Source organism: Macaca fascicularis, chromosome 3 (genome assembly GCF_037993035.2).
Source record: "Macaca fascicularis isolate 582-1 chromosome 3, T2T-MFA8v1.1".
NCBI lineage: Eukaryota > Metazoa > Chordata > Mammalia > Primates > Cercopithecidae > Macaca > Macaca fascicularis.
Window position 1 is genome coordinate 134,168,378 of NC_088377.1, and position 27,074 is coordinate 134,195,451.

The window sequence follows — 27,074 nt, forward strand, 5'->3', positions numbered from 1 at the left end:
AAATTTATCAGGCACATAGTAAGTATTATATTACAGTACCTGTTAGTGTTGTCAAAGGCAAGACAGATTCAGTATCTATAACATCAGATGTCTGGATAAAGCCATGTGGTGAAGGAACGATAAGTATTGTTTCATCATCAATTGTTTGATCAACTTGTTCTTCTATAGTGGGAGACTCTAAACCCTAAATAACATTAAAAGAAAAGAGAGATTGACTCATATTCCTTACTAGTCTTCCTTAAAATCCCATGTGTAGGTTAAACAGACTTAAACATGACCCATTTAAAAATCAGAATATAAAATAAAAAGTTAAGGTCTCACAGGGACAAAAGACCTCACGATCTAACATACCTTTAACAAAAGGAACTTACAAGGACTGGGTCAGTTATAGGTCAGCTGAATATAATAGAAGAAACAATGCTGTTACAGTGTAGGATGATATTACTAACCACTCACAAGAAAATGCTTCTATGGGTTCTAACAAACATTTCTCAATGTATTGTAGGTAAAGAGGGAAAAGTTTTAGTGAGGAACTATAGTAAGATAGAACATGGTTTTCTTATTCTTCCTGACTGCCACAGATCTCTGCCTGCCTATTTCTGCCAGCAACAACACTGTGAGGTCTGAGGTAGGGGTTTGAGCTTAATTTCATGAGTCTAGTCTAAAGAAAAAAGTTTCCCAAACTGCAGGTTTGAGGCTCAAGGCAAGAACCCACTGAGTTGTTCTTTAAGTACAACTTACCTCGGTAACATAAGCACTGGCTAAATCAGAGGGTGATTCCTCTTGTTTAAGGTCGGTGTCAGAAATTTCTTCTTCTGTTCTGACCATAACACTATTCATCAGTTCTGTGCTATTTTGGTCACTGAATTTGGATACATGAGCATCATTAAATGATGGCTCCACAGTCATCTTAGGGTGATGAATTTCATCTGGGAAAGTGTCTGCTTCTAGGGCATCTGGAGGCTCAGGAAAATCAGATGACTGAATATCACTATCTACTGTCAGTTCTGCTTGGGATATGGAAGAAGTGATGTCCTCTGTGGCAACAGTCTGAATGATGACTCTTGGTGTGTGACACTGCACTGTAACATTATCACTTGTGTTCAACAAATGTTCTGGCTATAAAACATTAAAGAACCTGTTAAAGTTGTAAATCAAATGACATTTATGGGGGTACCTCACTGTCTCCCCCATCTCTTACTTCTGGAACTGTAAATACTTTTATCACTATTTTTCTACAGCCCTTGTCCTTTACTTGCTAGGGCCTTTGCTCTCCTATTGTCCCTATTCTAATGTATAGCCATCTTACATAAAGAGAAGGGATGAAACATACACTCCAGTGAAGGCAGAGTGATGGTGTATAACACTGTGCCTGGAATAGCAGCAGTGGGAAGAACTGTTTAGATAACTACCTTATATTTTGGTCCTTATCAACTAATCCTGGTCTATAGCAGGTGCTCAAAAATCAAGTAATTTATGTAACATACGGATAAAGCATGAACAATGATCTGTTCAGGAGAAGCAGGAGCAGCAGCTGTCAGGGTTACTGTGGGACTAGCAGTCAGAGTTAGGGGAAGGCCTTGGCTTGAGCTTGTTTGAAGTAGGTAGGTGCCTGGAGTGCCAGTGGGCTGTAGATGGAAAGACTAAAGGAAAAAGAAAAATAAGATAATTTAACAATGATTAAGTCTACTATTATATACAAAAACAGGGACTGAGTTTAGTTTACTAGACACAAATGTACTTACCCATTGTGAAGCTGCGAACAAGTAATACAATGTAGGGCATAATTGTCTCAAGTCATTACCTAGCCTGAAGTTAGCTGCTCTTTGCTCCTGTGTACTTCTATGGTCTGGTCTCAGCTATTTGTTTCAGGGCACCAAGACAAGTTGTATGAGCCACTGTTTCCAGTGCAGTAACCCACGACACCCAATCACCCCTCTTTTTCCTTTCTTTGTAGCACGTAAAAACTGGCAGTCCCCCAGTTTAAAAAAAAAAAAAAAAGGCACAACAGCAGTGTTTACTTGAACACTTTTTCACCGTATACTTTTGGGAAATTTTTCTGTACCCTGTCCCTTTCTGTAAAATAGTAATTAGCAATGTTTTGCTGAAGGAAAAAGATGTTTATCTGAAAAAGCTAGTTAACTATTAAATAATACATTTTCTTTTGAAATTTTTAAAGGAAGTATAATGAAATTATTGACCAATAAACTTTTCACGACCATAAGCTTCTATATAAAAAATGTGATTTAGGTTTATCTTAATATTCTAAAAAAGTATTTGCACTTAAAATAGGTCTGGGGGTTAAAATCATGTAGCCTGTTTTTCAGTCTTGTGGACTGAGCTAAAACAACTCTCCTGGGTACTAAATCCCCAAATATAGTTTTCCTTATTGCTAAAGTGGAGATGGTAGCTACTTCTCATGGAAAGTGTTTGGGATTAGAAATGATTATGAAAGTGCCTGGAACTCTGTGAGGACTCAATTTCTTTTCTATATTAATCACATATGGTGAGGCATTATTTTAAATACTTTATATGTACATGCATATATATGTTTTATTTAATATATTTAACTACATTTAATTTTGACAATTTTTTGAAGCTGGAGTACTATTATCCTGTTAATAAGGGAAAGCCTAAATATGGTGACCCCATAAGTTAAAAACCTGAACACATACCTCAGATATATAGGTGTGTATATATATTGTTTACCAGGGGAATGGGCTTAAAAAGGTGAAAGTTTTCTACCTGTGTCAAATGGTTGTCTTACACATCCCCATTTCAGAGACCACTGGATTAGGAGACTGACTTAGGTTAAGTAAGCTGCCAGTAAAAGTTCCAAAGGTGGCCATCCTCTTGGGATTTGGCTGGGGAGAGGATGAATAAACTCTTGCACTAATAACCCTGTGTTCTTCACAGTAAATCTTGATTTAATAAAATTTTTCTTAAGGAAATATGAATTATAGGTTTGTTTTAGAAAGGGCATTCAGTCATGCTCCACTTTCAACCTACACTTTCAGCTGCAGGAAACCACTGATCTACTTTTTGATCTACAAATTTGCCTATTTTGGACATTTCAAATAAAGGGGAGCCAAGTACTATGTGGTATCTTGTGTTGTCTGGTTTCTTTCACTTAGCTTATTTTTCAAGGTTCATCTGTGTTGTACTGTGTTTCAGTATTTCGTTGCTGAGTAATATTTGCATGGCAATTGTACATTTTATCCATTTTTCTGTTGCTAGACATTTTGGTTGTTTAATGCCATGAATATTCATGTACAAGTTTTTACTGGACAGATATTTTCATTTCTCTTAGGTGGATCCTTTGATAACTCTGCTTAACCTCTTCAGAAGCTAAAAACCAGCTACCTTTCCAAAGCAGCTAAAGCTACCTTTCTAAAGCAGCTAAACCACTTAGCACTGGGACTTTGAAATTTTGTATCCCCAGTGGCTAGTACAGTGTTTACTGAATGAATGTTGTTAAATTTCTCATGATTAGTTTGTCCACAGACTTTCTCAAATAACCAATATGAACTTTTTGGTTATAAATTATAACTCAGTACAAGTCCACAGTATGTATATACTTATTAGCACTGTCGTTTTCATATATATAACATTTTGGTTTATATACAGATGAGAGAAAAGCTGATTAAAATTATAAAAGTGGAAGTCCGATTTAGTCTACCATTCATTTGGGCTCTGACTTTTGTATTTCATTTGCTTATATGATTTATAAAAGTGATACCAATTGATCTTATGCATAAAAATGGCCGATATATATGAAGCGTTACTCACTGGAAGAATCTCAAATGTCTGTAGTGTTCCACTGTTTAGTGTTATTGTTTCTGAGTCAACAGTAGCAGCAGGAGAGTCTGTTGAAGCTGTGGTAATAAGGACAACAATAAATGTTTTGTAAATTTAAGTTTCTCTAGTGTACTCAATTATCATAAAGGCAATTTAATATTGAATAATTTGCCTGTAGACCTGAAATCACTTACATTTCTTATGAGAGAAAATGAATTCAATTTGTCTGGGATGGCATATAGTACAGGGGTGGGCTAACTATGGTCCACAAACAAATCCAGCTGATTGCCAGTTTTTGTAAATACAGTTTACTGGAACACAGCCACACCTATTGGTTTATATATTTTCTGTGGTTACTTTAGTACAACAGAGTTGAGTACCTGTGACAGACACCAGAAGGTCAATAAAGCCTAAAATATTTACTATATCTCTTCCTTTATAGAAAAGGTTTGCTAACCCTTGGTATACATGATTAAATGTTTCTAATGGTAGGAAGTAAGAGGAACACACTAAGACCAACCTGCAAAAACACAGGAACTTGGTAAAAACTAATTTTCTTGTACATCTGGGTGAGCAGTATGGATGTCTGGACTGGTAGTCCAAAAATACTAGGCTTTAATCACTTCCTAGCAATATAAACCTGAGTAAATAACTTACTTTATAAACTAATGTTCAGATATTTTTACCTGTCCTGCCTACCTCATACGGTTGTGAGGATCAAAAGTGCTTTTAAACACAAATAAATGTTAAGACAGCATTATTTCAGAAGACCACATTTGGGAGACTGAATAAAGATCAGACAGTATAATCTCTTTACATGTGTGTCAACTGAGGATCAGACTTGATCAACATCTGCTCAAGGTTAAATAGAACATACTAGCAATGTCATCTTTTTTGGTGCTTGCAGTCATACCTATAGGCAAATTATGTGAAATATGGCTTGGAATTGACTTTTAATGTGTAATGTTTATTAAATTCTGACTGTAACACTTCTCAGCTATTTAAAAGGAATCTATTGCCCTTACCAACAGAAATGCACTTGATTCATATTATTCATCTTACTATTTGATGGATCCTTGAGATCACAGCTATAATAATTTGAAGGGGTTCCAGATAAGCTAAATCAATGTTAGCAAACTACTATCAGGGACAAATGTAGCCTAAGGCTAATATGGTTTTTACATTTTCAAAGGGTTGTTTAAAAGCAAAACAAAGACTATCCCTCAGAAACCTATGTAGCCTGCAAAGCCTAAAATATTTACTGTCTCTGGCTCATTACATAAAGAAATTTGCTGATCCCTGTTCCCTAACCTAAAAAACGAAAACGAGATTTTAGTTAGAATGCTACAAGTAATAGGTGGATTGTAGAACACTTGAGAAAATTCTAAATACTATTTTAAAATGCTGCTATCAATATTAAGTTATCATTTATAAAATGTTTGTCTTCCCAATGGGTACCGTCAACTCAATAGCCAAGAAAAACTAACACGCCCAATCAATTTATAACCAATAGCAACTCATATTTACTTGGACTAGTAATTTCAGTTGCTTTGCAATCCTCAGACTGAAACAAAAACAAAAAGAAATCCTTCATTCTTGATTACACTGATAACCAAATTCAGATTAGGACTTTAAGAATAAGGTATGATTAGTTTAAATGTCTCTAAGGTAACTTTGACAGTCAATGCACATAGATACATGGTGTTAAACACCAATATGTGATTCTGTGATTCTCAACAAGGGAATCATAATGGTATATTTAGAAATATGCAGGGTGTTTCTGTTTCTCATGATGACTGGCATATACTACTAACATTCTGTGGGCAAGATCAAAGGACACTGAATATCCTGCAATGTGAAGGAGTCTGCAAAAACCTGTTGCTCAAAATGCCAATAAATCACCTGGTTGAGAATAACATAATGATTGGAATACTCTTGGGTATCTTTTCAAATGCAGATAGCATCATGTAGACCAAAAACAAAAAAGACGAGTGAAGAATATGGTTCTGAGAATTTCATCCTCATTCCTTTTTTTTGTCACTATAATTTGAGACTGACGGGAAGGGATAAAGATCAATTTGACTTAGATCTAAAGAAAAAAAAAGTTCTCACTCTAACAACGGCTAGGTTTCCATAATCTCATTAAGCACAAAACTGTCAAAAAACAGTTGCCCATAGGAAACTGGTCCTTTACTCCCTGAAGAAAATCATTCTCAACCTTGCCAAAACTCACTTCTTTACCAAACGACCTCAAATCAATCCCCAATTGATATGTCTTCTGGTGAAATTACTACACATGACACACCAGTTGGTAAATTCTATTTCTTTGCTTGACTGACTGCTTTTTAGCTATTTTCTATCATTCATTCTAATTTCTATTTTTAATAATTTCTATTAAGTCATTAATTACAAAATCTAGAAATTAAGATGGTTTCAAATGGTTTATAATGGTTGGGCAACTGCTTATACATCCTTCCTGTCACACATTCAGTGTGCAAATATTAACTGAACTAAACAAAACATTTTTGGATGTCCTTCAGTTCACCTACTTGGGTAAATTTCTATTAACATTCTAGAAGACCAAAAGACATCAGAGCCATTAACTAAATCATATAGATCAAATAGCGGGAATCTTGAAGATCAAACACTTACAAACATGGGTGATCTGGACTGGAATCTGCAGTGCTGCCATGGGGCTAGAAGAGATGGCTGTATTATCTTCCAAGCGGGCAACTCTTATCTGAACATGCTGTACACTGGAATTGGTATTACTGTTTGGAACTCCAGATCCTGATTTATTCTCCAAAAGCGTTGGGTTGTTTTTTTGGTTCTCATGTAACTGTTTAAGACCTTTTATTAAGACTGAAGGGAGATGGGTAGACAAAAAGAACATTGATTCTCCGACAGACCACCATCTAAGCAGCAAGGGAGGTGGGGGGAGGTAAGGAGGGAAAGTATTTGGAATAAATAATTGCACACTGGATGTGAGAGCTTATAAAAATAAGACATTTTAAAAAACAACATATCCTGAGATTTTTATAAACATTATCCATCGTAACAAATTTTAATTCTTAATATTGTTATTCTTGCCATCTAAGATGTATAATGTTAAAAAAATTAAAAAGGTAGACATTACAAAGAACATGAAAACGAACATTTTCTATTCCTAGGGTGTCTTGATAGAATTATTATTTAGGAAGAATACTAGCAATGCTAAACAGCTTATTTTCATTTTTTAAACGAATAGTGTATATTTTTCCCCCCAGAGCTGAAGGGCCCTTGACTGTTGGTCTAGAGGTAGCAACTGATCTTTTCCAAACAGTAATATGGTATTCCTGCACAGGGAAGCCCATTCTAGACTTTGTTTTGCTCTATTCATAAAATACGCTTATTCTCTGTAACTGAATTTTTTTTTTTTTTTTTTTTTTTAAGACAAGGTCTTGCTCTGTTGCTCAGGCTGGAGTGGCATGATCACAGCTCATTGCAGCCTCGAACCCCTGGGCTCAAGCCATCCTCCTGCCTCAGGCTCTTGCTCCCCAATAGCTGGACTACATGCCCACCATGCCTGGCTAATTGGTTTTTATTTTTCTGTAGTAATGGGGTCTTGCTATGTTGCCCAGGTTGGTCTCAAACTTCCAGCCTCAAGTGATCCTCCTGCCTCAGCCTCCCACAGTACTGGGATTATAGGCATGAGCCACCATACCTGACCTACACCTGGGTATTTAATTTTAAAAAACCACATTTTCATCAAGCCAAAGTTCCTCAGCATTAAATTTTCCTTTGGAACAATGGAAGTTGAGTGTTACAATAAGGGGAATAAATTTAATAACCTAAATTAAACACCGCACAACTCAATTTAGTACCTAAATGCAAAACAGGCAACGAAAAGTATGCTATGCTTCACTTTAAGCAAACCCAATTTAAGATACCTAGATTTATATAATAAAATTAGAAAATTAGAGCCGTTGTTCTACAAAATTATAACAGAATTTCTCTAACACGCCTAGTTATTTGAAATTACACAACTCACAAAAGTTGACTTAAACTTAGGTTTTCAGAAGTATATCTTTGTATAAAATAAAAATATAGTCATCAATCACTTAAGGATGGGTATACGTTCTGAGAAATGAGCCATTAGGTGATTCTGTCATGGAATCATCAGTGTACTTACACAAACCTAGATGGTACAGCCTAGTACACACCTAGGCTAAAGGACCTATATAGTCTATTGCTTCTAGGCTACAAACCCTTACAGCATGTTACTGTACCAAATACTGTAGGCAATTGTAACACAATGGTAAATCTTTGTGTATCTAAACAGAAAAAAAGTAAAAATACAGTATTTTAATATTGTGAGACCAATACTATGTATGACATCTGTTGTTGACTGAAAGGTTATAAGTGGCCAGCTATGCTAGCTCATGCAGGTAATCCCAGCACATTGGGAAGCCAAGCTGGGAAGATCACTTGAGCCCAGGAGTTGGAGACCAACCTGGGTAACATGGGAAGACCGCATCTCTACAAAAAAAAAAATTAGCTGGGCATGGTGGCATGTGCCTATAATCATAGCTATTCAGGAGGCTGAGGTGGGAGGATCACTTGAGTCCACAGGTTTGAGGTTACAGTGAGCTATGATCACACCACTGCACATCAGCCTGGGTAAGAGCTAGACCCTGTCTCTAAAAACATAAAAATTAAATCGTATGTGGCATGACTGTATATGCAGATTTTATTTCCTCCTGATAGTTTACATAGAAGAACAAGAATGAGTATAAGTGTGTACATTTTCATTTTAGGGGCTTTAGGAATTACAAACAGTAGTAATTCTTCTCTGGGGAAGAAAACAATTATTGAGAGAAACAGGGCAGAAGTGTAAGTAGAAATCTGCTATGATCTCTCTTTAGCTGGGGCAGAGAACTTCTAACCTCTCACTCCTAAGGAATAAATATGGCAAGAAAAGGGGAGGAGCTTAAAAAGCAAGTAATACATTACCAGGGAACGAAACATCCTTATGGTTTGCAATTTGCCTTTTGATGGTCCACCATTTACTTCGTAGCCATTGTGGTGAACGGACACTACTCCATCCCTCAGCTAACAGATCCCAGTTAATGTCATTTTCATCAGCTACATCAAGTTCTGCTATCCTACAGTTACAAAATAAGCATCTGTTAGACATTACATTAATTTCTCTATAAGAACCCCTCCTCTGACTACAGGTGATTACGCTGGCAAATAAAGGGAATGGCAGGTTACGCCAATGAGATGCTATTGTTAAGTTGCACGGGAAAGGACTCCAGGAGTGCAGATCTGCTTTCAGAGCTAACAGCTAAGAAATACCAACAGCAACAGCCTTTAGTTAAAGGTACAACCAATGGGCTAAACCATAAATGGTTAGAACCAGGTGAGGCACTGTGAAGGAAAAGGGGTATGGTAAAGGAGCAGATTTAGTTGTATAGTGTTCTGCAATGTTTCATAGTGTGGCATTTACTAAGTCATTTACTTCCTGGATCTGAGTGTTTCCACTGTTAAGCAAAAATATTTAGAAATGAGCTATTTATAAAGATGACTAGTTGAAGAAAAAAAAAACAATCCAGTCTAAAAAATAAACAAAAACCTCCACAAAATCCAAAACAAAATAACACAAAAACAGTAGCTGCAATCAAAAACCAACACACTAGTACAACAAAATTTGAGGTTTAAAAAAATCTGTTCATTTTCTAGCTTTGTTGTGATTTGATTTTCAGTAGGGAGTAGCCATGGTGACAGTCTCTATTACTTCAGAGTCTTAAACTATTTCTTGCTATTTCTTGCTAGTATTTTTGCCCATTTTATTTTAGTTAATGAGTCTTAATGGTTAAACCAACTACTTTAAAAAAAAAGCTGGGATTATGATATCTTAAAGATTTTTCGAATTTGTATGAAACGGATGTGTTTGATTTGGTCTACTTTGAAGGTGTGGAGGTAACTACAGACTGGGCCCCCTTTTTGGAAATCTTAGCACAGTAGCCAAGAATTGAAGGGCATGGAGACTGAACAGCCATCTTATCCTAAACGTGTTCCCCTTATAGGACTGAGGCACATTGGTGGGACAGTGGAAAAGCTGCACTGCCTCTGCCTGTGCCATACCTGTTCTGTGGATAGAGAGAGGACTTCAGTCTCCACGCCTTCAATCTGGTACTTTGCACGAGCACTAAATCCACTAAAAGAAAAGGAACACAAAACAAAACAAAAAAAGAGCTCAATATGGAATACGTAAGATGTTAAACAGTAGTGCTCTATGGAAAGGATACTTTTCAGACACTAGGCATCTAGGGAAACCAAAAGAGGAAAGTCTATCAAGACATCCACAGCAATTAAGTGGTTTTTGTCATTACAAGATTCAGGACACAAACCTGAGGATGAGATTGATTTCATCTTCCTTGGTCCATTCAGTACCTCCACTCTGTTTCCAATTCAGGTAGTTGAGCCATTTAGAACGACATTGCTTTTCTGAGCGGGTACCCACTCGTTCAGCCACAGCTGCCCAAGATACACCCTGTGTGACTATGTCACCTGGCTCAGTGCTTGTCAACTCATGAACCACTTCTGCGAGTCTCTTTTCTTCTTCTTCTGTCCACTTCCCTGAAAGAAGGAAATCATCCAGACTACCACTGCTAACTTCTTTTACAAATCTGATTCAGCCCTGTATTTACAAGGACCGATGGGAAGTATGCAGTAGTACTAAGAGTTTGTTTCTGAATGACCCTCTGGTGGAAAACCATATATACCCACTAAGACAGTTTCATTTTACTAGCTCAGAGAGGGTCTCAGTAGAAAAGAAACTGAAGAATCCTATGGAAAGCACTCACCAATTATGAAAAGAAAAACCACCCAAAACATAACTACAAAGAAGGATGTATTCTCAAGTTACACTAAGTCCTTTATAAACCGTGAAGTGGGAAGACCTTCATCAATGGCTGACAGACAAGAAATGGCATGCTTTTTTTCTTACTCTCACCTAAGATTCCCTGCTCTGCAAAAGTAGAGTAAGTTCAAGAGGCCATTACTTATAGGAATGAATGATGAGACACTAGGGAAATAACACCAATGGGCTCAACCTATTTTAGTAAAAACTAGGTTTCTACCATCTTGTTTCCCCACTATCCCAACTCCAAGCTACTGTGATGAAATATTAGTAAAGTCTGATACAAGTATTTATATTTATTTTTATTCCTGTGTTTTCTCAACCCATAAACCCACTAATAGATAATCCCAAATGTTCCTCTCAGTCTTTTTCTTATGGTGCTAGAGCAGAAACACAGGGAACAAAGAGCACCATTTTTTTTCATCTTCTTTACCTCTGTTTCTGTTTTGTTATTACTAGCTAAAAACCTCTAGAAAATTTCAAAAAGACTGTGCTTGCTTTGGCATTCCATTCATCCAGCAAATGTTTATTGAATTTTCATTATATGCTAAGCACAGTTATGAATACTCTGGATGGATTCAAGATGAAGTCCTACTCTTCTATTCTAGCATGGTGTTAAAGGATGGGACCACTTTGAGACTGTGCTGTTTCATGGCGTGGCCTCAACAGCAGCTGTATGTCACAACATGAGAAGGAAACAGGCAGATCTATCAATCCCTCAGGCTGGCAATCAGGAAATGCCACTGTGTCCTTCCAAATTATGTTACCAAAAGTGGTTCTGTACTCACAGCATCTTACATGAACCTCTGAGATCCTATTCTAAATCTAAAGCTTACAGCCCTGCTTCTTTCATTAAACTAGCCATGTCACAGAATGACAAAGCTGGTAGGACGTATGTTCTCACTGCTCTGCAGGTAACAGTTCTGATTTCATTTTAGTAGAGCAAGGGGTTAAGGACAAAATGTATATGCCCTAGAAGCTAAAGCTAAACTTCAGAACTTTTTTTTTTTTTTTTTAATTGAAACAGTGGGCATGGATTACGGATGCTTCAGAGAACATTATGGCTGAAAGGGCACTATGAGACCATCTACTCTAATCTCTTTATTTTACAGAGGGAAGTGAGGCTCAGAAAGGTTAAATGACAGTTAATGGCGGAGCCTAAATACGTTGTTGGTCGCAAAGATTAGGTTTAACAATATGATTAGGACATTTGTATGCATTAAGAGGCATTTGTGGTCTTGCCAGGGGACTGAAACACCAATCATAAATTTTTTCTATGGAAAAATATAATTTGAGTTTAAAATAAGCAAAATACGTACAAATCTTTGGAACACAGCTTCTTCCTAATTTGGGACTTACCTGTGACTAAAGTTTTTCATAAACACTCACTGATTAGCTGTTGCTAATGTAAATTCAACAGTTAGATGGGCCTAAATTAAAATTACTTGCTGCATATATGTCTTCAAAATACTTTCTCAACTGGGGAAGTATTGAAATTGCTACAAAACTGAAACATGTCAGATCCGAATCATCTTGACACTAAGGTGATGTTGTGTCCCTGAAGACAATGTTACCTTTTACAAAAACAAAGTAAAAGATTAGTTTGATGTATCTAATAAGCTCAAGTAAAAGAAGACTAGAAAATAAAGTCTGAACTAAGGTGAATGATCTAAATCGCTCCCCCAGAACAAAGAAAAGACAGTATCCTAAGGGGCAGGAGGAGGCTTAAGTGGTGATAAGAAAACGCTACCAGGAGCAGTCACAGTACCTGTGTTGCAAGTATCCTTCATCAGTCGGCACCGATCTTTGACAGAAGATGCACTTCTTCCTAGCGCCGCCCCTATTGTTGCCCAGTCATTGCCATGCTTTATCCGGAGCCTAAAACAAGAGTCTGCCAATCAGCATTTGGTTCAATTGTTTTCTCCCTTTTAATTTCATCATTTATTCTTCATTCTTCTTCTTCCCATTTGACTGCTTTGGAAGTTGTGGGCAGCAATACTTTGAGAGCCAAAGTTTGAAAGTGTGGCCTTTTTTTGGGGTCCACAGTTGTCTGTGGGTGAAAAAAAAACAGGCAGCAATTGCCTTTTTCCTGGGTCAGAGAAGAAATAAGTAACTTGGATATGTGTTCAAAAAAAACCAATTTCCCCTCAGGTTACTGACACAATCTCCCAGGCAAGCCCCAGACTTTCCCTTTTGAGCATATACCCAACAAACTCTTCTTTAGACATCTAAAAAAGTTTCACAGGCTTTTAACAGATTATAAACAGAATCTACCTTCAAATTTTTTCATGATCCATACAATTCATTAAACCATACATTAAGGCCTAACTCAATAAAGCAAAATTCTATTTCCTGAGATTCAATAGTCTTTGCAAAGTTGAGTCAGCCCAGATATTCACTGAAACATTTGCCAAGTCACCATTCTAAACTGAGCCATGTAGCACAACCCTGGTTTTGATCCTGGTATATAAATTCCCCAAATTTAGTCTTCAGGCCACCAAAAATGGCCCCTTAATCTTTTCTGGAACCCCTATTAGTGGTCTGAGGAAGCATCTGGTGAATGGCAACAGGAGACCAGATTTATACATTATGAGAATGGTTATTTTGTGCAAGTATGGATTTGATGTGATCTTTTTAAGGCCAATCATGCTTAACAGGAGAATTCAATTATACCAGTCTGCCAAAAACCTCTTGAAATTTTCAAAGTAAAACTTTTAAGGACGTAAGACATTTAAAAAAAAAATAGAATGAAAAAAACTTTAAAACTTACTCCTTGAGCTTCTCAATTTCTTCAGGTGTATATCTAGAAATTCAGAGAAATTTTTAAAAAATCAATTAAAACAATGAATGCTAAAAACCTTAATAAAAACCAGAATTTCATTTAGGGAGCTGAATGTTAAGTCACTTAGCATATGATAATACTTTCAAAGTAACCCATTTTAAAGTGGATTAATAAAAGTTGAGAATAGGCAGGGTGTGGTGGCTCAGGCCTACAATCCCATCACTTTGGGAGGCCAAAGCAGGCGGATCACCTGAGGCAAGGAGTTTGGGACCAGCCTGGCCAACATGGCAAAACCCCATCTCTACCAAAAATAGAAAAGTTAGCTGGGCGTGGTGGCGGGTGCCTGTAATCCCAGCTACTAGGGTGGCTGAGACAGGAGAATAGCTTGAACTCACGAGGCAGATGTTGCAGTGAGCCAAGATCATCATGCCACTGTACTCCAGCCTGGGCGACAGAGACTGTCTCCAAAAAAAAAAAAAAAAAAAAAGTTGAAAATAAATACTTCTATTTTTATTTTTTTAAAACAGTAAATATTTTTAGTTATAATAAAGGTAAGGACTGTATAATTTTCTCCAGAAAAAAAAATCAACATTTAAAACAAACATTCGCTCCTATGTTGTCTAACACTTCCTTTATTTCAAACTTAGATTTTGGCACTCTCAAATCATAACTATTCCAAAAAAACTTATGGGTGACACTGTAAACTAGAGCTAAAAAGAAAATCTAGAAACAAAAAAAGTTTACAGAAAATTCTCTCAAAGCACTGAAAAAATTAAAATTATCTTTATTTCCTTTACCCAGGTATGGACATCTGACATACTCTTGCTCTTTATTTCAGTAGGCAAGTACTCAATACAGCCAATGTAATGTTCTTTTAAAAAATGTCCATTTAATAACTATGAAAGTCTGCTCACTTTGTAACCATTTGTAATGCATGGAAAGTTTATGAATAGTTAACAAGTCATTTATGCTTCATTTACAATTTTTTCTTTTTCCACTGTCACAAAAACATAATTTAATCCTCTTCAGCTTTCAAATGTATTTTCATTAGCAGGCTGCTGAAGAGCTAGAGAAAGAGCTCCACCATTAGCTCAGCAGTACCTAATAAGCCATACTACTGCCACCTAAAATTTCCAAAGAGAAATTAAAAATATGTCAGTAACAATATACAATCACTGCATTTGAAGAATCTTAATGATGCCTTCCCATAAATGCTACCTAAAACAGAAATCCATGCATTGTTTTCAGAAATGTAGTTCTTTTCCATTCTGCTTTTATTAAAAAAAAAAAAAAAAAAAAAAAAGGCCACTGACCTAGGAATGCTATATTCTAAAAACAAATAGGAAAAATGTTACCAATAAATTTCAAGTTATTTTCACACTTCTTAAGTCTTTAATCAGTACTGTACTTTTTATGTTACTTTACTACAAAGCAGACTTTGACATATTAAGTAAGCCAAGTCTTAAATCTAACCTATATAAAGTGAATTAGATCCTAATTTCTAAAAGAGGGTTTAATAAGGTTTCACCATATTCACAACATGGACCTGGAAGATAAAAATATTAACAATAATTCATAGCTGTCTTCAATTAATACCTTGACCATAATTCTATTTTTTAAAAAAAAGGACAGTTCCTCAAATTTTACCCCTAATTACATGAAAACATGCAGCATTACAAGTTTTCATACTTTCCCACATGGTTTCTGTCATCATACATGCGAAGCACTCTTCTATAAACTGCAAACAAAGGCCGGTTCAGACCCCATGCTATAGTCCTGTAGAAATCTTTTCTTTCGTCTTTTGACATCTCAAAGATGATTTCTGTAGCATCTTTTATTCCGCGTGCCTAAATGGGTTACATTTCTTTGATTTAGGGATTTCTGATAAAATGCATATGGATATACTATGCTTTTAAAATATCACTAATTCATTAATAAATCAAATATAAACTTTTAAGGTGTTGCAAGAGATAAAAAAGTGACACTTAAATGTTCCAAGAATAAACTATCAAATTCAATAAATTCAATTTCCGTCAACTCTTTTACAATTACAAAAGGTTAAAAATAGATCTAAAGAAAGTAGAAGGAAGCAAATCACAAGGGCAAAATCAATGGAATCCAGAATCAAAAGGATAAACTAATCTAGAAATTGGTTCTTTGAAAACATCCATTAAGATTAATAAAATTTGAAATGATTAAAGTTCTGCCAAAAAAAAAAAAAAAGACACAAACAATATTAGCAATGGGAAAATGGGGCCTAAGTAGAGATGCTGCAGAGATTAGACCATTAACAAAGTAACATTATGAACAATTTTATGGTCATAAATTTAAATTTTGGTAAAATGAATAAATTCCTAGAAGACATCAAACATCAACTTACCAAAACTGACTCTGGAAGAGACAGAAAATCAAATAGGCACAGACCATCAAGAAAATCTAATCAGTTATTAAATAATCTTCCCACAATAAAAACAGTAGGCCCACATGACATAGATGACATTATAGGTAAATCCTACCAAATAGACACATAATCCTGTCCTTAAACTATTCAAAAGTTAAAAAAAAAAAGTGGGTACATTTCTTTGCTTATTTTGTCAGGCTAGCATAATCTTAATAGTGAAACCAGAGGAGGACAGTTTCAGAAAAGAATTTTCAGGTCAAACTCATTCACTAACATAGATCTCCTAATAATATTTTAGCACACTGAACCCAGCAATGTATAAAAATATTAGTATATCCAGGTAGAAAAGTGAATTTATCCCAGGAATACAAGTTTGTGTTAATTTCAGGAAAATTATTAATGTAATTAATCACATCAGCAGATTTATGGAAAAAATGTAAAATCTCAACAGATGTGGGAAAAGCATTCATAAAATTCAGTATTCATATATGTATGTCCTACCAAATTAGGATTCACTGACAATCAGATTTTTTAAAAAACCAAAATTATAAAGATTAGAAAAGAGGAATCACTTGTAATATATAGGTAGAAACACAAAAAAATCTATGAAAAAAATTATGTGATTTAAAAAAGAACTAATTTTAGCAAGGTTGCTAGATACAAAATCAAAATGCAGTTATTTGCATTTCTACTCAAAGTTTACATAACATTTTTAAAAGTTCCCACACGGCATCAAAATTAAGAGTATCAGAACTTAGGCAAGTTATCAATGTCCTTTATGGAGGAAAATATAAAACCTGACATTGAGGAGGAACTAAGAGTTATACCATGTTCTTCAACAGGAAGATGACATACTATGAAGATATTACTTCCCCCCAAATCAAAGTACAAATTCAATGCCATCCAATCAAAACTCCATTTGAATGTTTCACTCTCTGTAAGCTGATTTTAAATTTATAACAAAAGAGCAAAGGGCCAAGAATAGCTAAGACATTTATGAAGAGACTTGCCCCACTGGATATTGGGACTTCTGAAGATGGCACTGTACTGGTGCAGGTATCAACAAATAGAACCTGAAAACAAATTAGAAAACCTAGAAACAAATTTGTGGCAGCTTGATTTAGAACAGAATGGACACTGTAAGTTAGGAATTAGACATCTATACAGAAAGAGATACAACTGAAATTATATCTCACACCTACAGCCATGAAATGCAGAATTATAAAACTTTTACAAGATAATGTGAGAATGTCTTCATGCCCTTGAGGCAGGGAAGGATTTCTTAAGCAAGCATGCATGCAAAACAAACAAAAAAGATGATACACTTGATACTGCAGTTAAAAATTTTTTATCAAATGACACCTAAAGAGAAGGAAAAGACAGGCCACTAAATTGGGACAATTTTGTATCTGTAATACAAATGACCAATAAACCATTAGTACCCAGCATACATTAAGAAAGTCTAAGTTAAACAAAACAGTTAACGCCACAGAAAAACTGGTGAAAGACACAGGAATTTCAAAGAAGAAACACAAATAGCCAATAAGCATATCAAAATGTTATCAGAGAAACAAATTAAAATCATAATTAACACCCACTAGGTTTGTACAAATGAATAGCAAAAAACTAAAAGAACCCAAATGACCATTAACTGTGAAATGGGTAACTTGCACATTTGCACAATGAAATACACCTAAATAAAAGGGTAAGGATATTAAAATAATAATGAGTTACAGAATATCCACAGAATTAATCTATTTATATATTATTTCAAAAACAGGTGAAATCACAGTGTATGCATTTTATATACTTTTGAATGTATGAAACTTCACAGCAAAAAATTTCTACATTTCAGAATGTTTTCTAAAATTCTTTCACTTATGCAGTTCCAATTTTGCCAGTGATTCAACCTAAATATTTACTGATCTACTACATGCAAGCACACTGTGTTGCAGGATGACCATACAGTGAGATAAAAGATTCTTCTGCCTCCACACTCTTTGCCCTTTTTCTTGCTTGTGGAAGTTACTTTCATTTATCCTTTTAACCCAAATATGAAACATATGACATCCAACTAATTGGAACTCTCTGAAGTTTAAAATTGGCTCTACAGAAGTCTTAGAAGAGCACCACATAATAAAAGCTATGGTCTAAAACCTAAATTGAACAAATTATCTTTTTTCAAGATAATCTTTTGAACATTTCCTATTTCTGCCAATCTGATCATCATTCTCCCAATCACCTAAAATAAAAACTCTTAAGTTGCTCTAACTCCTTTTCCTTCTTTCCCAACATTCAGTTCAGGCATCCTTGCAGATACTTGGTTATCTGCCCTTTCTCTATCAATTCTATTTCTACCACTGTAGTTTAAGTCCTTTGCCACTATCAGTTGGTCTACTGAAACAGTCCTCTAAAAGGTCTCAAATCCTACTCACACTCCTGCCCATTAATCACTAACTTGGAAGGGTCCTCGGAGATGATCTACTTTAATCCCCTAGACAAGGAACTAGCTTAATTCTCAAAGTTCAGTGTTCCTTAGCACTGATTACTGCTTTATCTAAACTAGTAGCATTTTCCAGGATTAACTGAAGCATATGTGACTAGTGGACAACTTAAATACACTTCTGGATTCATTTTCAATGGCCAATGTATTTGTTTCTCTTAAAACAACAAACATGGTGGAAGGATCCCATTTATTAGTGAAGAATTAGAAGTTTTAAAATTCTGTATTTCAAAAAGCTTAGCTTGGGAAAGTTGCAGTTAAAATTAAAATTTAAAATGTGGACCTTCTATCTAGGCAGCACTGTATTTCTACATTAGTGTTGAGTGGAAAATTTAAAGTAAGCAGTCAATATATCAAACGAAACGAGAATGGTTAAACACTGTATACCATCCTTCCCCAAATGATGCTGATGGTCTACATTTCAGACATAACACTATTTGAATCTAACTCCATTACAGAAATGGTCAGCAAGTCTCTGGAAAGATTTCCTTGAGAATACAGATCTACCCCACGAATTCCTTACTCAACTAAACTACTAGCTTTTCTTAAACCCTTTAATGCTTCTCATCTGCTATAGGATAAAGTTCAAATTCTTTGGCATGGACTTCAGAGCCCAGTTTTCCAGAGGCTATTTATCTCAGTTCAAGGTAAAGGGGTTAATTTAATGTGCGTTGGTTTTGATCTTTGATTTCTTGCTGCTTCAGCTTGTATTCATGTAGTTCCCTCCAATTCTACTCTAGCCCAAGTACCATTCTTTAAGACAGCTCAAATCCTTTTTCTTCCAAAATTTTCCATAACTGCTCTAAAAACTCTTCTTTCTGTAAACTTGTACAGAACTCACATGTATCATTCACATGATACAAGGCTTTGTATCACTCTTCGCCTGTTTCCAGCCTGCCCAAATGGATCACTGACTTCAAAAGCAAACACTGTTAAAACAATCCATGCCTTAACACAATCCAAAGCCTTAAAAATATTGTGTTCAAAAGACATTTAATGAAGAGTACTAAGCTAACAAGAAATAAACCTGAATAAGAAAATAAACTAAATTTTTGATTTTTTTTAAAAGGGAAAGACTACTATGACATCAAAAATTCATTCAAAGATGCATACCTTAGCTGGGCGTGGTGGCTCATGCCTGTAATCCCAACACTTTGGGAGGCCGAGATGGGCGGATCACCTGAGGTCAGCAGTTTGCGACCAGCCTGGCCAACATGGTGAAACCCTGTCTCTACTAAAAATACAAAAATTAGCCGTGCGTGGTGGTGCATGCCTGTAATCCCAGCTACTCAAGAGGCTGAGGCAGAAGAATAGCTGGAGCCCAAGAGACGGAGGTTGCAGTGAGCTGAGATTGTGCCACTGTACTCCAGCCTGGGCAACAGAGCAAGACTCTGTCTCGAAAAAACAAAAACAAAAACAAAACAAAGAAAGATGCATACCTTAAGCTTTTACACAATATAAATTAAACTATATAGCCTTCTTGAAAAGATAAGACTTTAAAATGTTGAGAGGCTACTAACATTTTATCTAAACTTTAGGGTGGCAACTAAAGTAGTAAAGCGATTTTAAACTGAGAATTCAAAATATTATTATACTATAATAATGTATTTTAGAATTACTCAGCTACAACATGTTAGCCATTACAAAAATCCATTACAAAAATAAGTAAAAAGTTAATAAGTACATACAACATACTGTGTCGGTATTTCTGCAACTGGCAATAAACAAATTAGTGAAACATAAAAATATGCCATAAGATACCTTTAGATAGCGTTCAATATTGTTCATCAAAATATCAATTTCTTCCTTGGACCACATCCCCTGCTTCCATTTATGCCCTTTAAAAGAAAACAAGAAATGTTATAAAAAAAAAAAAAAAAGTTACTCTTTGAAAGAAATAAAACACCAAAGATTCCTTTGTGATTATATTTGGGGATAAAATTTAGCTAATTTCATTTCTCATTCCTCTGAAATCTGAAAGGTCTCTAGGTTAAACTTGCTTTTGTAACTTCTGGATTTTAAGCTATGGTACATTTATTTGACCCTACTAAAAAAAGACAATGATAATTAAAAGATTTTTTAAAAATTACCTCACTTAGCCTTTCAACAATATAGAACTGCTAAAAAGAAACATAAAGGTAAAAAAAGCCAAATCATGCTCAAAACTTTTTGAAAAATTTCTCCAGTGAAAACTGTATGGGCAAAAAGAACATATACAAATGTTGGGAGCAAGCACCCCAAAATCTGGCCATAAACTGGCCCCAACACTGGCCATAAACAAAATCTCTGCAGCACTGTAACATGTTCATAATGGCCCTAACACAAAAGCTAGAAGGTTGTGGGTTTACACACACAACTGCTGCAGTTAACTAGCCCAATCTATTCCTTTAATTTGGCCCATCCCTTCATTTCCCATAAGGGATACTTTTAGTTAATTTAATATCTATAGAAACAACGTTGATGAGTGGTTTGCTGTTAATAAATATGTGGGTAAATCTCTGTTCAGGGCTCTCAGCTCTGAAGGCTGTCAGACCCCTGATTTCCCACTTTACACCTCTTATATTTCTGTATGTGTGTCTTTAATTCCTCTAGGGCTGCTGGGTTAGGGTCTCCCGGACTCTAAGGCAAGGTAAATATTGAATAACAAGTGAATAATGTATTCTTGAAGAGTATTTACTATACAGTGGTTGAAAATGATTTACATTTTTCCGCTTCCTTTCTGTACTTCACAGTGGCACACACACAATGCTCACTTTTTTTGTAGCACCTTCCCCAGCTATGCTTGAGCATAGCCAACACTATAAACACTAGTTTAAGGCTTAAGGTAGCCTCTAGGTCACTTATCAGACCATAGTAGGCCCTTGAAAAGGCTTGAGTTCCTACTCTCATAAGCAATAACTATCTTGTCTTAAATGCCACCACTATGCATTTGTTCAAAAATTAACAAGACAAAATTTACTTCAAATCAGAAGGAGAAAAATAATTATTAATTACTGAACCACAAATGGTGGTTTCACAACCTTAATTCAAAGTCATTTGGGGCCAAATTTAATTCAGTTAGAAAAGCTCAATTACTCTAACTGCTCAATCCTAATGATGAAGGTCCAACTCAGAATCTTGATGACTATAAGTCCTTTCTATCTCCATTTTTTTCCACTGGGCACTAAAATTCACAGTATATCTTACCTTTATTAGTCAGAGAATCCTTATCTTCTTTAGTTGTAAACCATGCTTGGCTAACTGCTGAAACTTCCTCATTACCCAAGGGAGATATTTCATCTAGTTGCTCATTCTGCAAAATCTTGTAAAAGTAAAAAAAAAAAAAAAGTGGCAGCTTGATTTAATGCCCAACCTGATTCATCTTTGTAATCCTAAGCATTATAAAACTTAAATATAGTCATACGGAATTCACTTGTTTTAGATATAGTAAAAATATATTCAATTTACAAAAAAATATTTCTTGCTATTTTTATTATGGCAGTATAAAAACAAAATTATATGCATTAACATAATATGACCTTCATTTAAGCAAGTAAGTGTACTACTGGCTTCACTTTTATATAAAATGGGCCAAGAGTCTAAGTATTTAAATCAACATAGAATACTCAGGGAAATTTAAATATTTACACATGTAAATAAGCTCAATAATATACAATATACAGTTATCTGTTCTAGATAGGAAAATGGAAGTACTAGGGTTGGGTGTTATGATTTGTTAATGCCCTCAGAGATAAGCTTGCTGCCTAAATCACCAATAATGTAATCTCTTAACTTAAAAGATTAACAGGCTAAATCATAAGTCATTATTGCAAAATCATGGTCTGCTTATTGTTTTCTGACAACTTTGTTTTAGACAACCTCTAGAGCCTTATTAATGTACCTTTCTCTCAAAGAACTGTATGGTACTACTTATTCTTAATGCAGTTAAGTCTTCTGTGCAACCACCACCATCTATATTTTTAGTTACAAGCATATCTAACTTAACAAATTCTGCAGGGGAAAAAGCTGCCTTTGGCAGAGTTGACCCTGGCCTAAAGAGAACCATAATGTAAATGAGGAAGACCTGGCAACAGTGCTACCGTATCAGGTATTAGCCTATCATAGACAGAATAAGGGAAGAGTCACATGTTTAGTGACCACTCAACCCAATTCAGTCTCTGGGCTAAAAAAAAAACTAAGCAATGTTACTGGCTGAAGGTAAATCCTAAGAAGGACTGAACTACTACTTCTTGAATAAACAGAAACTGAACTTCTAATATGAAGAGAAACTGAAACCCATCTCTCTTGGAAAGAGATAAGCTGTCCTCATCTCTTTTGGAAAAAGATAAGCTGTCAGTGGACAACCAAGGTACAATTAGGAGAAAAGTCACATTTCTATTGTTGCCTACTACTTTATTTTTGTATCTGGTGGTAATATATATAGTGTGTTTATGGAAGTGCTTTTGAATCCATGGGCAAAAAGCTGGAAATCACTGGAACAAGTGTGAATAAGTTTTACAGCCCTCTATTTATGTGTCATACTTTTTGATTTTTTAAATCAAGAAGGACCTGTATAAAGCTAAGAATTGAGACAGACTATATGTGTCTAAGGTTCTTACATTCTGAAGATCACAATTTTATAAGATTTGATCCTGGAGTTATATATCAGTAAAGAGTATAACAGAGAGCTATCAAAAGACCTTGATACATGCAATACTCAGTTTTAAGAACTATAATGTAGAAAATACTCTTAAATTATCTTCTCTTAATCAGTTGGATATGAGAATCAAATCACCATTTCTCAAAGTATGTCTATATAGCAAAGCCCATTCCATGAACCTTAGGAATAAGTCTGTTATGCTGATTAACCACTATTTGGGGGCAAACATTTAATGCCTTATGGCTCAAATCTTCCCTCAAATGAACAAATAATTATTAAGCAGTAGCAGTAGTATTCAACACCATCAATAATAAATGAGTTTAGTGTGTACAGCAGGAGACTTAGGTACCTTGAAGGGTACCTATCTATACTTGATATATAAATAAGTCTTACAGTATTTTACCCCCATTTTTCACTACTTTATGCATCTATTAAGTTTCCTCAGCTTTATTTAGTATGCTACTGCTTTTAAAATGAAGCTTTTATGAGTTGGTTGCAGGATTTCATGCCTATAATATATATAAGGCTTAGAAACCTAGAATATTCAGCTCATTGAAGCCTCTTGCAACCACAAAGTAGTACATACATAGGGACTTACAATAGTTTCTAATTATTTTTCAAGGTAGTCTCATCACTGAAATGAGACACAGTACATTAACTACCAAACTATGTCAAAATAGCTGCACCTGGTTTACAGCAAAGATACAGTAAGAAACAGACTATTTCTGAACTTTTTAACTATGCTGACTTTCAACTCACATCTTGTTCATTTTGTGTCTAAAGTTAATCTTATTAAACAAATATTAGCAATTATTAGAAAAGTTTTGTGTTCACTAAAATGGTGATAGCAACCCAAGAAGTTAAATATTAAATTATAACTCATTAACTATTTGGCAGTAATCAAAACAAAAGAGCTTTGTAATTTGTTTCATAATAAGGGCTAAACTGGGCACAGTGGCGTGTGCCTGTAGTCCTCGCTACTTAGGAGGCTGAGGTTTCTCATCATTTTATCTGCTAACCAATGTGTCAAGGAACATTCTCCTGAGGACAGTTAAAAGATTTACTATACCTGGATCTGTGTCACAGTCCCCTCAGTAACCTCATCATCTGCTACCTCTGTGGTCGCAGTCATGGTCACCTCAAAGCTCTGATCATTTTCTGAAACTTCAAGAAAAGGAACAGTTCATCTCCAGAATAATAATGGCAAGTTTTAATTGTTCTAAAAATATCCATGGGAAAAAAATACGATCATCTAATTTCCTAACAAACTACTTGTTAATACATCTTCACATGTATATATTCATTTGCTTAATAATAGTTAATGAGAACCTAATTCATAGTAGATACTGCTCTGGGTGCTGGGGATACAACAGTGAGCAAGGGAAACAAAAATCATTTCTTCATGGAGCCTATATTCTAGTGGGGAAAGACACAAAATGGCCAGATACTACATTGGATGGTGATTAGTAGTGAGAAAAAATAAAACAGGAAAGGGAATCTGTTGGGATGGAGGACAGTATTTGAAATTTTCTATAGGAGGCTGGGAAAAGTGACCAAGACTTGGAACAAGTGAGTATGGAAGCTAGTTTTGCAGGAATCTCAAGGAAGAGCATTTCAAGGAGAGCCAAGTGCAAAGGCTCTGAGACGGGGCATGCTTGGAGTGTTCATGAGAATGGCAAGGAGGTCAGTGTAGCTAAAGCAGACTAAACAAGAACAGTAGGAGATTGTGTGGGGCCTTGTAAGCCAAAAGGTTTTGGTTTTAACTCTTAGGTGGGAAACAACTGGAAGATTTTGAGTAGAGGAATAATATAATCTTTTATTTTAACAGACTCACTCTGTGCTATCAGAAAAACCATTTGAAGCGCAAATGCAATAAAGATAGGTCAGTGGCTTGGACTAGGGTGAAGGCAAGTGAGAATGGCTAGTAGTTCAAATTGTGAATGTATTCTGGATGGCAAAGCCACTATGATTTGTAGACAAAGAGGAGATGGAAGAGACTGAAGAGCCAAGGATAATATTACATTTTTTTTTAAAAAAAATCAAAACTACTGGAAGAATATACCTGCTACTAATTAGTTGAGAAGACTGTAAAATAAGCAAATTTAAGGATTTAGGAAGTTATAGAACCTCTGCTTTAAACACACTAGTTTGAGACAACTACTAAATATTTAGAGAACGAGAAGTCTGGTCTGCAATAAATCTGGGGTGGTTAACACCAGATAGTATTTGAAACCTTAAGTTGAGATCACCTAAAAAGTGAGTAAACAAAGAAGCAGTCTAAGGACTTAGTTCTGGGGTGCTCCACATTTAGAGGTTCTGGTGACATGGAAAAGTCAGCAGTAGAGACTGAGAAGAAATGGACAGAAAAATAAAAGAAAACCAGACGAATATTTTCTATAGGCCAAGTGAAAACGTTTCACGGAGAAGGGAGTAATAAATATCGTCAAACGTTGCTGACAGATCAAGTAAGGCAAACACTAAAAAAGTGAACACTGAATTTGGCAACAAGAAGGTCTTTAAAGAGCTGGGAAAAACAGTTTAGTTAAGGGGTGAAAGCTTGGAGTAAGTTTAAGGAAAAATGGGGAAAGGAAATGAAGGCAAATACAGGCAATTTTCAAGGTATTCTGCTCTAAAGGCAAGGAGGAAAATTGAGTAAGAACCAAAAGTGAGCTAAAAGAACTTTTTATTTATTTTTCTGAGACAGGCTCTTGTTCTCTTGCCCAGGCTGGAGTGCTGTGGCACACTCACAGCTTATTGCGGTCTCAACCTCCCAGGTTCAAGCAATTCTCCCACCTCAGACTCCCTAGTAGCTGAGATTACAGGCATGCACCACCACACCCAGCTCTTTTTTGTATTTTTTGTAGAGACAGAGTTTTGCCATGTTGCCCAGGCTGGTCTCAAATCCCTGGGTTCAAGCAAACTGCCCGCCTCAGCCCCCCAAAGTGCTGGGTTTATAGGCATGAGCCACCACGCCTGACCAGGGACTTTTTATTTAAAGAAAAATAACAGTATGTTTGTGATACTGTGGTAATGACTCAGTAGAAGAAAAACTGGTGACACAGAAGAGACAAAATAATTATTGGAACAATGTCCTTGAGTAGGTAAAAGGGATAAAATCTAGTAAATGGAAGGATAGGCCTAAGATAGGACAACAAATATATGAATGGACATAGATGCAGGTAGGTATGTATTTGTGGTAGTAGGAATTTGTAGAAATTATTTTCTGGTCACTTCAAATTCTTTGTGAGTAGGGTTATTAGCTCAGAGTAAAAAGGTGGAAAAGGTATTTGGAAGTTTCGGGACATATGAAATAGTCATCTCAGAGTGGGTAAAACAACACTAGAGAACTGTTGTTACTGGTAGGCAGCATTATGAGCCCGTGAGAATAGTCAGCCTGCTTGTGCCATTTTTCTCTAATACTTTTCAATTAGCTGCACTGGTACAGACATAAACAGGCAAAAATAGATTTAGACAGTTATGATTTCACCAAATAAGTGAGAGGAAAAAAAAGGACTTGGTGAATGCAAGACAGTGATTATAAGATTAACCATAAAAGTAAAACAGGGTAAAAAGGAAAGAAAGGATACAAGTAGAGAAGAAACAATGATAATATAATAGGATCAATGGGTCCCAGTGAGGCAAAAGACTGCAGGAGTTACAGAGTGCTACAGGAAGTGAGCTGGAAAAACAGAAGTAGTGGTAGGAAAACAGCAAGTCTGAAATAGATCACAAATGAACTCTAGTAACAGGTAAGAGTGGTAAAGGCAGTAATAAATGGAGAACAAAAGGAGTAAGAGGCTAAGGTACTGAAAGAATCATCTAGACGAATACTGTAATCACTATATAGTTATAACTATAAATAGGGAATGGGATAAATGTAGTGGCAGATGACTACAAAGAGAAGAGGTAAGTGAGTTACAGTGATTAATGAGAGGCTGATGCCTGTGAGGATTTTTACAATCCAGACAGATAAACTTTATCAGTCTTATTGCTAAGTATTAGGCTCCAGTGTGTCTTCCATATGTGATGATGCTATGACCCAACATT

General features: G+C 35.6%; 1 protein-coding gene across 29 annotated transcripts in view; it reads right to left on the minus strand.

Annotated features, from left to right (window-relative positions):
* DMTF1 (cyclin D binding myb like transcription factor 1) overlaps nt 1-27,074 on the minus strand; it is a 43,971-nt gene that overhangs the window by 1,450 nt on the left and 15,447 nt on the right. For 9 of the 29 annotated variants that reach the window (XM_015447831.4, XM_005550337.4, XM_074035614.1 and 6 more), the window contains 13 exons: nt 24,097-24,191; nt 21,575-21,689; nt 20,150-20,226; nt 15,174-15,331; nt 13,473-13,505; nt 12,471-12,580; nt 10,191-10,419; nt 8,791-8,942; nt 6,451-6,660; nt 3,790-3,875; nt 1,488-1,643; nt 742-1,119; nt 40-184 (listed from right to left, as the gene is read on the minus strand). In XM_015447831.4, coding sequence (XP_015303317.3) covers nt 40-184; nt 742-1,119; nt 1,488-1,643; nt 3,790-3,875; nt 6,451-6,660; nt 8,791-8,942; nt 10,191-10,419; nt 12,471-12,580; nt 13,473-13,505; nt 15,174-15,331; nt 20,150-20,226; nt 21,575-21,689; nt 24,097-24,191 — 1,944 coding nt within the window. Of the gene's footprint in view, nt 1-39; nt 185-741; nt 1,120-1,487; nt 1,644-3,789; nt 3,876-6,450; nt 6,714-8,790; nt 8,943-9,924; nt 9,998-10,190; nt 10,420-12,470; nt 12,581-13,472; nt 13,506-15,173; nt 15,332-20,149; nt 20,227-21,574; nt 21,690-24,096; nt 24,192-27,074 lie in introns of all 29 variants that reach the window. The other 20 variants (XR_012432727.1, XR_012432729.1, XR_012432730.1 and 17 more) reach the window with 7 other exon arrangements.